At 43.1% G+C, this 14,717-nt stretch overlaps 1 protein-coding gene across 1 annotated transcript; it reads left to right on the top strand.

Annotated features, from left to right (window-relative positions):
- Nucleotides 1-13,223: 13,223 nt before the first annotated feature.
- TPD52L3 (TPD52 like 3) lies at nucleotides 13,224-13,976 on the top strand (the record flags this gene model as incomplete). The annotated part of the gene is made up of 1 exon (XM_080668296.1): nucleotides 13,224-13,976. One exon carries the CDS (start codon nucleotides 13,224-13,226, stop codon nucleotides 13,974-13,976), a length of 753 nt encoding a protein of 250 aa, XP_080524422.1.
- Nucleotides 13,977-14,717: the final 741 nt, after the last annotated feature.

Raw genomic sequence — 14,717 nt, 5'->3', positions numbered from 1 at the left:
GTAGTAATCGAAGAAATATAAACTAAAACAGCATGATGTAATATATCCCTATTAAATTGGCAAAGACTAATGATAATACCTAGTGTTAACAAGAATGCACGAAAACAAACTCACAATCTGCAGCTGGTGGGTAAATAGTTTAAATTTTTCCAGAAGTTAAATATATATCAAAAATCTTAAAAGTGGGGTCCAGCCACTCTGCTTCTAAGACTGTACCTTATCTGCCCTAGCTGGTTTGGCTCAGTGGATAGAGCATCAGCCTGCAGACTGAAGAGTCCCAGGTTTGATTCCAGTCAAGGGCACACTCCTGGGTTGCGGGCTTGATCCCCAGTAGGGGGTGTGCAGGAAGCAGCCGAGCAATAATTCTCATCATTGATGTTTCTATCTCTCTCTCCCTCTCCCTTCCTCTCTGAAATCTGAAATATATCCTATCTAATAAAAGAGTAATATGCAAATTAACCATCACTCCGCTACACCCACAAGCCACGCCCACCAGCCAATCAGGAGGGAATATGCAAATAAACCCAACCAAGATGGCTGCAGCCACAGAGAGCAGGAGGGAGGCTTGGGGTTCCCTGGCAAGGGAGGAAGCCAAGCTTTCCGCCTGCCCTTGCCGGCCCAGGCCTCCACTCAATGCTACAAAGTTTCAATTATAGAAGATAAAGCCCAACAGAAATGGTGGCAGCCACGGAGCTGAAGAGAGCAGGAGGCTAGGGTTGTCTGCGGCAATGGGGGAAGCCAAGCTTCTACAGCCCTGGCCTTCTCTGGCCTCCACTTAAGGCTGCAAAGTTTCAATTAAAGAAGATACATAAGTCCCAACAGCAATGGCTGCCGCCATGGAGCGAGCAGAAGGCTTGGCTCCACTCAAGGCTACAAAGTTTCAATTTTAGAAGATAAATTCCAGATCCCAGGGCCTCTGCTTGGGTCGCCAGGGGGCGTGGCTGGCCTGAAAAACACCACAGGACCCTCACCCAGGCCACCCCACACCCCAAGGGAACCCCCACCCTTATCTGGGACACCCTTCAGGGCAAACCAGCTGGCACCCACCTGTGCACCAGGCCTCTATCCTATCTAATAAAAGAGTAATATGCAGATTGACCATCACTCCAACACACAAGATGGTTGCCCCCATGTGGTCAAAGATCCTGCCCCCATGTGGACACAAGATGGCCACCACAAGATGGCCAGCAGGGGAGGGCAGTTGGGAGGAACCAGGCCTGCAAGGGAGGGCAGTTGGGGGCAATCAAGCCTGCTGGGGAGAGCAGTTAGGGGTGACCCAGCCAGCAGAGGAGGGAAGTTGGGGGTGACTGGGTTTGCAGGGAAGGGCAGTTGGGGGGGTACCAGGCCTGCAGGGGAGGGCAGTTAGGGGTGACCAGACCTGCAGGGGAAGGCAGTTAGGAGCAAACAGGCTGGCAGGGGAGCAGTTAGGCATCAATCAGGCTGGCAGGGGAGTGGTTAGGGGGTGATCAGGCTGGCAGGCAGAAGTGGTTAGGGGCAATCAGGAAGGCAAGCAGGCGAGCAGTTGGGAGCCAGCAGTCCTGGATTGTGAGAGGGATGTCCAGCTGCCCATTTAGGCCCGATCCCAGGATGGACAGCCAGGCATCCCTCAAGGGGTCCCAGATTGGAGTGGGTGCAGGCTGGGCTGAGGGACACCCCCCCCCCGGTGCACGAATTTCGTGCACCGGGCCTCTAGTTTTATTTAATTAATTAATTTAGTTAGTTAGTTATTTAGAAAAGCAAGCAAGAATTTACTGACCACAACAAAAACACAATTAGGACAGTGAAACACAAAGAAGGGCATAGAAGAGGCAACAGGAGAGTCTAGGCTGGGCTGCTTTGACTTTCTGATAAGTCAGAAAAAAGAGTTCCTCAAAGACAGATTCAGGGGATTAGCCTGGGATGAGCTGCCACTGCCCACTGGTCCCCTGGTTGTGAGTCTTGTGGAGTCCCTTGAAGTTTAGGAGATACGGGCCTGTGGGGGAAGTAGAGGGGAAAGAGAATATAATAGGCATGCTATGCTTCCTGGATTTTAAATATAAAATACAAAATATAATAAGACTAGAGGCCCAGTGCATGAAAAGTTCATGCACTGAAGGGGGGGTCCCTCAGCCCGGCCAGCCCTGGTTACCTGAGCCTCAGGCGGCCCTAGGCAGCTGGGCAGCAGCCATCCAAGGCTTGCCTGCACCTCGGGCCGGCCCTGGGTGGCTGGGTGGCTGAGGGCAGGTCCAGCCGCATTGTGCGCCTGCCACTTTCCTCCTCACCACCCCGGCTGGGCTGAAAGGACTGTGGGACTCCGGCGACAGGCACAAGGAGCGACTGGACCTGCCTGAGGGTGGGTCCGGCTGCACTGCGCACCTGCCAAACCACCCTCCCCCGTGGGGCTGAAAGGAATGGGGACTCCAGCAGGGCTAAGGGGACTGGGTGCTGCCATCTTGTGGCTATGGGTGCCGCCATCTTTGTGATGGTGTGATGGTCAATTTGCATATTCTCTCTTTATTAGATAGGATATTTAACCATTTGAACACCATAAGCATCTATAAACACAAGGGGCAGATCTTTTATAATTAAATTCAAAATATCATGGAGTTAACTGGTTAAAATCAAAAGTTTATTTTTTTTTTAAAGTATGTAACAAAGGTCCTGGCTGGATGGCTCAGTTGGTTGGAGCATCGTCCTATACACCAAAAGGTTATGGGTTCAATTCCTGGTTAGGGCACATACCTAGGATGTGAATTTGATCCCCAGTAGGGGGCATGTATGAGAGGTAACCAATTGCTGTTTCTCTTTCTCTCTTCCTCCCTCTGTGAAAATCAATAAACCTATTCTCCGGTAAGGATTTTTTTGTATAAAGTATGTAACGAAGTAATTTGATTTTTACTTCCCATCACCACCCATCCCTTGAGGTATTTATTGGTGAGATGTTGAACAGAATAGCAGCTGATGTCAGAAAAACACAAAGAGGAAACCAAACAAGAGGTTTTCTTTCCCATGCCAGAGGACTTATGGTACTCTAGGCCAGAGGTCGGCAAACTCATAGTCAACAGAGCCAAATATCAACAGTACAACGATTGAAATTTCTTTTGAGAGCCAAATTTTTTAAGCGTAAACTTCTTCTAACGCCACTTCTTCAAAATAGACTCGCCCAGGCCGTGGTATTTTGTGGAAGAGCCACACTCAAGGGGCTAAAGAGCCACATGTGACTCGCGAGCCGCAGTTTGCCGACCACGGCTCTAGGCAAAGAGGATAAATTTTATCTTGTTGATCTTGGAGAAAGTCTTCTGGAATCTAGCCAAAAGTCCTGAAGGCAAATGAAAATAATATGAATTTATCCATCTCTTTCTTTATCAATAAGGATGTGATGTGTGCCCTACCTTCACTTTAAGGACATTTTAAAAGTTCGGTACTGCCCTAACTGGTTTGGCTCAGTGGATAGAGCGTCGGCCTGCGGACTAAAGGGTCCCAGGTTCGATTCCGGCCAAGGGCATGTACCTGGGTTGCGGGCACATCCCCAGTGGGGGGTGTGCAGGAGGCAGCTGATCGATGTCTCTCTCTCATCGATGTTTCTAACTTTCTATCCCTCTCTCTTCCTCTCTGTAAAAAATCAATAAAATATATTTAAAAAAAAAAAAAAAAAAGTTCGGTACTGACAATTCTAAGTGGCATTTCCATGTTTCCTGTTCATTACAGTTACTACTATACAAAACAGACCTTTTATACAGTCTTTCCAGGCACCAAGTACAACATGGGATTTTATTCAGTAATATATTAGACTTTGAAAAACCAACTCTGACTAAATCCTGAAATAATAGGAGGGAACCCTCTTTGTTAGCTCAAGAAGAAGCCCCAGCCCAGCCAGCGGCTCAGTGGTTGAGCGTCAACCTATGAACCAGGAGGTCATGGTTCAATTCCCAATCAGGGCACATGCCCAAGTTGTGGGCTTGATCCCCAGTAGGAGACATGCAGGAGGCAGCCAATCAATGATTCTCTCTCATCATTGATGTTTCTATCTTTCTCTCCGTCTCCCTTCCTCTTCAAATCAATAAAAATATATTTTTTAAAACGGCGATAGATGTTAACTAGACTTATTATGGTGATCATTTCATAATTATACAAATATATTGAATTATTTCACCTGAAATTAACATGTTATATGTCAATTATACCTAAATTAAAATGAATAAATAAATAAGTCCCAAAACAGGCAAAACTAAACAATGCATTATTTATAGATACATACATACCATGTTTCCTTGAAAATAAGACAGTGTCTTATATTAATTTTTGCCCCAAAGACACGCTAGGTCTTATTTTCAGGAGATGTCTTATTTTTCCATGAAGAAGAATACGGTACACATTTATTGTTAAATGAAAATAAAGGAAATTTATTACCTGTATACGGTACGGTAGTACGGTAGTTGTCAATACAAACCAGACAAACTGTGAATCCTATAGTATCAAGAATTTACTCATTTATTCAATGACAATCATGTCATCATATTCTGGAACATCATCATAACAATCCAATTCCTGAATTTCCTGGTGAATTTCTTGTGACTCCATTTCTTTCAGAATCAGTGGACCAAATCTCTCATGTTTAGCAATAGCACTGTCTTTAAATGAGTACTTCTTGTCAAGGTAGCCTGCTCGCAGTGCATTTGCAATGCAACTGTCAGTGATTTTCTCCCATGAATTCTTCACCCAAGTCACAACTTCTTGCAGTTTAGGTTTCACAAAGTTTCCACGCTGATTTCTCTCCATTCTATTTTCAATGTAGTCATTAATTTCCATGCGCAAACTGTCTTTGAATGGCTTGTTTATTGCAATATCAAGAGTCTGGAGATAGGCCGTCATTCCTGCAGGAATCATTATCTGATCTATTTTTCTTTCGTGAAGAAATGTCTTCATGTCTTTAGCGCGGTGAGTGCTGGCTGCATCCCAGACTAGCAGACCTCTTTGGCTCCCTCGCATAACAAGCGGCAGCATTAAATCGACCCACTTCCTTATAACTGCTTGTGTGGCCCAGGCTTTTTCAGTTTCAAGAATAAAATCGCCCAAAACACGTTCAATCTTTTCCTTCTTGCCCTTAGAAATGATTAAAGGTGGGATTTTAGTGCCATCCAGACGAATTGCCAAAATACAGGAAACACGTGCACTTTCGTAAGCAGTGGAGGGAATGTACGCTAAGGAGGCACCCCGCCATTCAATTGTTGTTTGAGATGATTGGCCCATAAACACTGCAGTTTCATCCATAGCAATCATGTTGGAAAGATTGTATTTAGAGAAGTCAGCATCATCAATAAAGGACTTGAATGCAAGTGCTCACTTAATAACTTGAGTATCTTCCAACCTAAACAATGTTGTAGATCTTCTTAAAGACAGTTCACTTCGCTGAAGGAAATTTTCCAGCCAGTGTTGTGATGCTTTGAAGTTTTCGGGGGCTATGTCAAACTGTGGTGCCATTGCAAGGGCAAATTCTTGAATCTGAGCCCTATTCACAACCAAAGCCTTTGCTCTCCTGTCAACAACCCATTCACAGATCAGGTCTTCCAGCTCGGAAAATAATGGTTGCCGACCTGATCCACACTTGCGCTTTTTAGCATTTCCCTTGTCCACTTGTTCAATGAGGTTACCATACTCTGCTCGCCATTTTTGGACCAATCGGATCCTCAACATCTTCTCTTTGCAGAAAGCAGTAAGATTTTGGCCCCAAGAGTCTTCCACGATTCCTTTCTTGTACTCCATGGAGTAGCTTTTTCTTTTTGCGCTCATTTCTAGGGGTAAAAAAAAAGGAATTGGGGTATCAAGGTGGGGGGAGGGGGATCACTCAAAATGACACAGGGGGGATCAGAGGGGGGAATCAAAATGGCACAGGAGAATCAGAGGGGGGATTACCATTTTAGTAACCCCTTTTGATCCTCCTGTGTCATTTTGATTGCCCCCTCTGATCCTCCTGTGTCATTTTAAGTGATCCCCCTCCCCCCACCCCTGTGCCACTGAACACCTTCACCAGACATCCCCCCTACCCCTTTATCAGACATTTACCCCCTGGGGCCTGCCTGGGGACTGTCACTGGGCTTGCTGGGGCCTGGATCTGGGCTGGAGCAGGGTCTGCCACTGACTGAGAACCTTCAGTCATCATGAAGGCGGCCGCGAGCATCAGGTAGTGTCACCAGAGACAGACCAGCACTCACCACCTTCGCCGCATCCCGTCCGCTCTAATCCTCCTGTTCTTCTACACGCATCTGCGAAAGTCTCCTCCTCTCTCCCGCCCTGCGCTCACCGCTCACTCCGACCTCCACTCCGCTCCACACAGCAGTGACGTCAGGACTCCGCATAATGTCACTGGTTGCTAGACGCCAGTCGGGGCGGCCCTAGCGACCAGTTTACGGTAAATTAATTTTCATTCTGAGACAGAGCCTGGGGGCCTTATTTTCGGGGGATGCCTTATATTTTACTCAGAAGGAAACCTGTAAGTAGGTCTTATTTTCGGAGGATGTCTTATTTTCAGGGAAACACGGTAGGTGTTAAAAACTTACAAAGAAGAGAAGAAATGATCTCCCCAAAATTTGGAGTAGAGGTTAACTGGGGGTATAGAAAGAGAAGGACATGCAGCGAATTTCAAAAACATGGGAATTATTTCTAACTTGAGTGGTGAGTTCCTAGTTATTTACATTTATAATTTTTAAAGGTACATATATACTTTTGTACACATGATTTATTTCAGTTTTAAGAAAGAGCTAAACATGTGTTTTATAAAAAACAACCTAAGTAGCCCTGAGTTTATAGATTAATCTCCTAAGTTTTTTACTTAACAACTATGTGACCTCAGACAAGTTATTCTTTATGCATCTTGGTTTCCTAATCTTCAAAAATAGGGAAATTGAGTCTCACAGAGGGTAACAGTATTTCTAATACCTACCTTTCAGGAATATTATGAGGGTTAAATAAAATAAAATGTGAAAGCACTTAGACCAATTCATGGCACATGATAAGCAGTCAATAAACATTAGACATTTCCATTATTTTTATTATAGAAGATATTTAATAAATGCTAATTTCCTTCTGTCTTTTCATTCAGAAAGGAAAGAGGAAACTCTACAGTCCATTCTGAATTCCAGTAGAAGAATCAAGCAGTCATTACTGTTTGTAGTTTTCTGCATTACTACAGTGTTTCTTCAATTCTTAAATGCTTATTATGTGAAATTTTAATGCTTTTAAAATTAGGATTACATCTTAAAATCAATGTACAATTTGGTATAGGTTTTCCTCCTAGAAACCTTTTATTAAAAAGATGTCTTACAATTGATTATGTCTCAGAATTGAGGAAATAAACTAATTGTGCTGTCGCTATAGCAGGCATGACAGTTTTAAACAAGAATAGCTATGCAACCAGTTCAGGCCTCAGGTTTTTTGTGTTACAGCAAAATACCACAATGGTCGTAACCTTGAAAAAAACATGAATTTTCTATTATAGTATGATTTTCCCCAGACCTCTGCAGAGTTAAATTGCTTTGGCCCCCACATTTTGCTGGTTCTAAATCTTCAGTGTCAAGCTTCAGGATTTAATACTCCACCTTCAAGTCTCCCCAGTTACTTCTGGGAGTCCTCTATGCTCAGGCCAGCCCTTCCATGTGCTTCTGCTCTACAACTCTCTGTAGATGTCTCCACTTTGTGCCCAGTCACTTGAGAAAGGGTGTATCTACCACTACTCAAAATCTAAACATTCTCCAGATAAATTTTCCTGCTAAATTTTTCTGCTTGGTTAAAGGTCAAGTAATCTGGGTCCCCTGCAGACATGTTAGCAACAGTCTAGTCTTTGTTGAAATTGCATGTAATTCAGGAAGTGTCAGAGAGGAGCGTGATAGTGAAAAGCAAGTTTCAATCTTGTCTTTTTGCAATCCACTGCTCCCTTTTAAGGCACCCTCTGAATTTCTAGATCCTGACTAGAGAAACAAGCTAAGCCCTACGTTCCTTGACAGAACACAGATGACCTACATCCATCAGCACATAACTGATCAAGTCTTTTCTGGCTCATGTACCAGCTTTGTCTACTTTCTTCTCTTAGGTGATTCTCCACTATTGCCACTAGGACTTATCTTCCAACATGCTATCCTCCAAAATGTAAAAAGATCAAGACTTCTAGGAAGTTCTCCCCCACTTTCCTCATCCAAATGAAAAAAGGGAATAAGAACAACTTCCATTGTGAAATTTCCCCTAAAGTTTGTCCATATTGTCCTAAATAGAGCCCAGGGGCTTTAATATGTAGTTCATGGGCTTCCTTGTACTTCATCTTCAGTTTTAAGAGCAGTTTCTGATTCAGTCTGAGAGAATTTCTGGAACCACTAGCTTTTTTGCAAGCATCAAAGGAAAAGTCCATTCTTCTAGAACAAAACACAGTGTTTAAGGAGCCCTTACAACCCTTTGCAGGCATTTATATATACAGCCCATCATGTTTCCAATAAGAAGAATCTTCATTTTTAATCTAGAGAAGTTGTACATCTTTTGATAATTTTCCTTTCCCCCCTCTCCATGTCTTCATCTCCCTGTCATTCCTCTTCTTCTACCTCTGAGGATCTGTACACACAAAATTACAAACCCCTTCATCCTGTACGTATCAACTCATGTAAATGAACACTTGGGGGCAGGGGGGACACTAATTCTTCAGATTCAACTGGATTTTGAATTTAAATTGATTCCCATGGGGACTCCTACCACAATTATATACACCACCAAAGAGAGTGAATAACAGTATTAAGCTCCAATTTAATATCCTGATAGTATGTTTGGGCTTCAGAGAGAAAAATCCTATTCTATAATATACCTAATCATTTTAAAAAAAACACACGCTAATTGATCCATGTAAGAGGAATGCTGCAAGAAAATGTCATCCTGGTACTAAACGAAGATCAACTTAATTACTAAAATATGAGGTTTGCTAGCAATAACACTTGCAAACCTATCAAAATGGTCATAATCTTCAAAAAAAACATGAATTTTCTATTAGTAGCTGTAAACTGCTACAAATATTCCAGTTCATATTGAAGGATATCTATGGGAGGTGACTCACTGCATATATTTTTGATGGAGCTGGGCTATGATATGAGATTGTAGTGAAAATAAAAATCAAATATAATATTCTGACTTTCCACAAGAAAAGCCCAACTACCAATTTTCTCCTCCTACTCTTAAAACATTCTGACTGGATTAGAGTTTCAACTATATTACTTGTTTTCAGGCTCAATTAAATATTTAAACATTTTTCCTAGTATTCAGCTAAAATGAACAAAATGTTTATGGTAATAGTTCTGTAATAACAGAGATAAAGCCCTAGAGAACTCACTGTAGTTAAATCTAGCAGTGCAAATGACTGGACTGCAGGGTAAATTGTCAATTCTTTTTCTTTTTTTAACTCATTTTAGAGAGAGAAAGGAATGGGGAGAGGAAGAAAGGGGTGGGGAGAAAGGGGGGGGAGGAGAGAGAGGAAGAAAAAGAGAAAAAAACATGGATTTGTTTTCCATTCATCGGTTGATTCTTGAATGTGTCCCGATTGGGGATCAAAACCACAACCTTGGCATATCAGGTTAACACTAGTCTAACCAACTGAGCTACCTGGCCAGGGCTGTCAGTTCTTTAGAAGCAGCTGGAACCACTAATGTGGGTTATTTTATAAATCAATGTAATCAGGAAGCACCATATTGATCTTTTATAACAAAAGATGTCAATGTTTAAACCTGTTGGCACTGATACAAATCCCTATTCATTTCTAGATCTAATATCAATTACTACAATCTCACTTCTTTCTTCCCCAAACAACCCAGACCTAATAAAGGGTATGGCTTTGTTCTTTTAATTCAAGTTTCAATAACTTATTTATAAAACATATCATACAGGCTTCTAAAAATTAAGATTAAAAAAACCATTTTGTTGTACCATTTACCTTTATGTTTGAAAAGGATTGGTATTGAATCCATCAACCTTACTAGAGAAATAATTCAAAATTCACTTTTTACTAAAAATGGGTCAATAATATTTTCCTTGGAAACAAAAGATAGCAAACCATTGTAGAATTAAAAACAATTCTCAAGCTCTTTCTTCATAGGTTGCTGAGTCAATTTTCTTGGCTGTTTTTAGTGCCAAAATAGCAGCAAAAAGCTTCCCATTTCAGATGACTAATTTTATGAGCCTTTCTATGTAATATAGATTATTTCATTATCTACTCTAGAGATGTGAAATTCTAAAACCATGGGGCAATGGTTTGATAATTTACTATTTAATAAACTAAAAAAGTAGTTTATTCATCCTCTCTCCCATTTTTGGGAGGAGAGAAGCAACCTAATTTTCGGTGGCCTTGTTTTGACAAAAATTAAAAAAATAATTTATTCAAGTAATTGGTTAAAATCACTATAAATTAAATGAAATTTCATTTGATAGGTCTATATTTTAAAATACTGTTCTTTTTTATGCAGTTACTAGTGGCCCGGTGCACGAAATTCATCCACATTAAAAGGGGGACCCAGCCGAAACCGGTTTGGCTCAGTGGATAGAGCGTCAGCCTGTGGACTGAAAGGTCCCAGGTTTGATTCCAGTCAACGGCACATACCTTGGTTGTGGGCACATCCCCCAGTAGGAGGTGTGCATGAGGCAGCTGATCGATGTTTCTCTCTCATCGATGTTTCTAACTCTCTATCCCTCTCCCTCTCTGTAAAAAATCAATAAAATATATATTAAAAAATTTAAAAATAAATAAAAGGGGGACCCAGAGTCAAGTCCCCGCCCACCCACATGCGCCTCAAAATTGTGTGAGACCCAGACCCGGCTGCCCCCACCCCCTGCAATTGGGCTAGATCCAGACCCGGCCAGCTCCACCCTTGTCAAGCCCCACCGGGCAGGGGGCGTAGCCTCAGGTCCCCTGACCCGGTGCCAAAACGGGGGGCACAGCCTGAGTTCCCCTGACCCAGCACTGGGGGTGCACCTTGAGATCCCCTGTCAAGCCCCGCCAGGCATGGGGGCGCAGCCTCAGGTCCCCTGGCCCGGTGCTGGGGCGTGCGACCTGGTGCCGGGGTGGGGGGTGCGGCCTGAGGTCCCCAGCCTGACGCCAGAGTGGGAGGCACAGCCCGAGGTCCCCTGTCAAGCCCTGCTGGGTGGGGGGCACAGCCTGAGGTCCCCTGTCAAGCCCCATGGGGGCAGGGGAGAGTGTAGCCTCAGGTCCCTGCTGGTTGCTCGTTAAGGCTCCTTAAGGGAACTTGGCCTCAGCTGTGGGTGCAGCCATCTTTGTGATGGAGTGATGGTCAATTAGCATATTCCCTCTTCATTAGATAGGATATATAAGCCTAATAAAATGGATTGCTCCATTGTGTTACTTATTTTTCCAGGTCTACTCAGAACATTGCTAGATGGGAAGCACCCTTCCAGAGGCTATGTTTTGATTTGGCATCTGGAAGCAAAGTTGCTGAGAGAGGTCAGGTTAATTTTGCTACGAGGGAAATCATTACCTACAAGAATCAAAGTTTAACAAAAGATTTCATACTCTGAATTGAAAGATGAGGAAGCATAGAAACAAGAAATTAGACAGTGGAGTTGATGGCTAAAATAATTCAGAGAAGGATAGTCAAGTGCAAGTTCAAATCTAGATTTAGAATCTCAACTTTGAATAGATAATGTATGTTCCATGTAATTTAGCTTAATCCAGGAGGTTCTTTACCCTTCATCCTCATGAAAGAGGAGTTCTGGTTCAGAAGTCAGAGCATTCCTAAAACCACTCATGTTTCTGCAAGCAATGGAGGAAGAGTCCACTCTCTGGAACAAAATAGTTTTTAGGCAGTCCTGGCTGCCCTTTTCAGGCCTCTATTCACATAGTCAAATCCCTTCATGTTTCCAATTCCAATGTTTTCATTGTTCCAAGAACAATTCGCACTTTTTAATCTAGGGAGGAACAATCAGGACAAGACACTAAATACTATTCAATTATGTGAAAGAATTGTTAAATATAAACCCAAAGAAGGGTTGAAGTTGGTTAGATGCTTTATTATAGATACATAGGCATGAGTATGGCAAATTGCTGCAATTTGCTGAGAATCATATCATGTTCCACAAGTTAATGTTTGCAAGAACTACCACAGTATCCAACAAAATCACTAGAATCTAAGACTTACTCAAAGCCATTCCTTGGGAATCAATAGCCAGCTATGGGATACTTGACCACCTGCCCTCACTGGATTGAAGTACTGATTTTTCCTCTGTATAAATTAGCTCTGAAATTAGAAATAGGGGAATATGGTGGGTTGACATCCTGACAGACCTTATCCAACTATTTCTACTTTACTGTGCAGACCACCTTCCTCAACTGATAACCATGTCTGTGGGCAGACACTTTAAGAAATGTGAGTGAACGCTTCAAAAAGAAAGAAGATGCAACTGCAGTATTAAAAACCCACGCACTATCCATTTGCATATGTCTTATTTCTTCTCTCCTAAATTCTCACTGTACAATAGTATGTGGTTATTTATTAAGCTTAAGTTTGGCTCAACTATTATAGATTTACTCCTTCTCCCCTCCAAAACAACAGACAATTGTGACTGGTCAGACTCACTTTCTGAATTCTGCTATCCCAAGCCTCTGACACTGTTGATACTTCATGCCATGGGAGCATGTTAGTCACTACTGGGCTTAAGAGTTCTGAGGAGACTTCAGATCCACTTTATAAGTGGTGCTAGGAGTTTCTCGGGGTCACTTGGGGAACCTAGTAGGGGAAAATAGGTAGGATATGAGGCCAGGAGTGACTCCCTGCCCCACTTGGGGGCAGTTTTTATTTATGTATTGGGCTTTTTCATAAATTTCTGTCAGTACAATTGATTTTCAATGGTTTGAAAATGGCTGGTGTGGTACACAAGGGGACTTAGACTTGGTTAGAAGGCCAGAACCTGCCACTTACTGTAGCAGGAGGGAAAGCACCTATCCTCTCCAATAATAATCTCCGCACTGCTACGTCACAGGCTTGCCCCGATGTCGAAACACCACTACGAGTGTGGGAGGCGTAAAGGGCTGAGCCTGGGTTCTACTGCAGTTTTCTCCAGCCGGAAGTCCCGTCTCCATGAGCCTCCTCAGCCCCGCCCCCCTCACCCCTCACCTGTCACCCGGAAGTGGACCCCGCGGGTCTGGCCGTCCACTCTGCGCTCTAGGTCTTCCATGCGCGGGTGGAGACGTCCATTCCACCCACCAAGATATGGATCCCTCCAGCCTAAAGTCCCACCCTACCCCCCGAGAGTCTGACCGCGCAGACCTAGATTTCTACTCTCCTGGCCAAGATTATTTCTCCACTAGCCATGAGTTCGACTCTCTCTACCTAGAATTGGACTTGGACTCTGTTAACGAAGATCTTTGTCAGCCCATGACAGACGCCATGACAGAGACCTCTGCAGGCGCGTATGAACCCCATCCACCTACCAAACCAGAGGATCTCAGAGAGGCTGAGCAAAAAAAGCTCAAGTCCGAGCTTGCTAAATTGGAAGCTGAAATTGTAACCCTACGCCATGCGCTGGCAGCCAAAGAAAGACACTGCGTGGAGCTCCAGAGGAAGCTGGGCCTCACAGCCTTGGTGGGGCTGAAGCAGAATCTGTCCAAGAGCTGGCACGAGATTCAGGTCTCCAACGCCTACATGAAACAAAAGACGTCAGCTGCACTGTCCACCATGGGCTCGGCCATCTGCAAAAAGCTTGGAGACATGAAGAAGTCAGCCACATTCAGATCCTTTGAAGGTCTGGTGGGGACAATCAAGTCTAGAGTTGCAGGTGGCAGAGAGCTTGACAGTGACTTCCTTCCTTCAGCGGGGTGTGGGGATGATTGGCCCCCAGTTTCAGGGAATAGAGATGATTCACCCCCAGTTACAGGGAGCGAGAATGATCCAGTTCCAGGGAGTGGAGATGATCTGGTTACAGGAACTGGGGATGACCTGCTTCCCTTTCTGGAGCAGGAATGAGCCCTTTATAACTTGCCTGGCCACCTAACCAATGCAAGAACTCCTTTCCCTCATCACAACTGCAACTCTGCCCATCAAAAACAAGCAACCTAACCACAGTGGTAACGTTAATTCAGGAAATGGACAGAGTCCGATTTTGAGAAAAATAATGTCCATTTTACACAGGTATTTGCTGCTGTTGAGATAGAAAATCTAACATTTTGTACCTGGTTATTTTACACTAAAGTGTGTAGATCAAATGCATCACTATACTAGCCTTCCTGGGGTTGCATTTAAATGGACAAGACAATGGCTCCAGAGGGGTCTAAGGCCAAAGTCCAAACACTTTTTTTGAAAACTAGTCTCATCAGAAGGCAACGTAGGTTTCTGTTTAAAACTGGGAAAATGTATAAAGTAGGCTATAAATCTATCTACTCTCCATCTCCTTCACTAAATCTCAGAAGAAAACTTGAAAGCTTCAACTAGTCTACGATTTTTATTTTAAAAAGATGTTCAAGAAAACATATTTTTTTTAAAAAAGAAAACATGTTCTTTTTCTCTGAGACCCTCAGAAAGGGAAAGAATATTAGTAGACTATTTGTTACATAATACTATAACTTTTATAAGACTTGACTTTTTAAAAGTTCCTAATTAAGCAAAGTAACTTTAGCTTCAGTTTAGTTAACTACTTTGGATTCAAGCCAAAATTGCAACTTTACTTTCCTTATGCTGTGCTAGTTATCTTCTTGTATAACAAAATGA

The sequence above is a fragment of the Plecotus auritus genome (assembly GCF_963455305.1).
Source record: "Plecotus auritus genome assembly, chromosome: 5".
In the NCBI taxonomy this organism is placed as follows: Eukaryota; Metazoa; Chordata; class Mammalia; order Chiroptera; family Vespertilionidae; genus Plecotus; species Plecotus auritus.
This window is presented reverse-complemented; position numbering and strand designations above follow the sequence as displayed.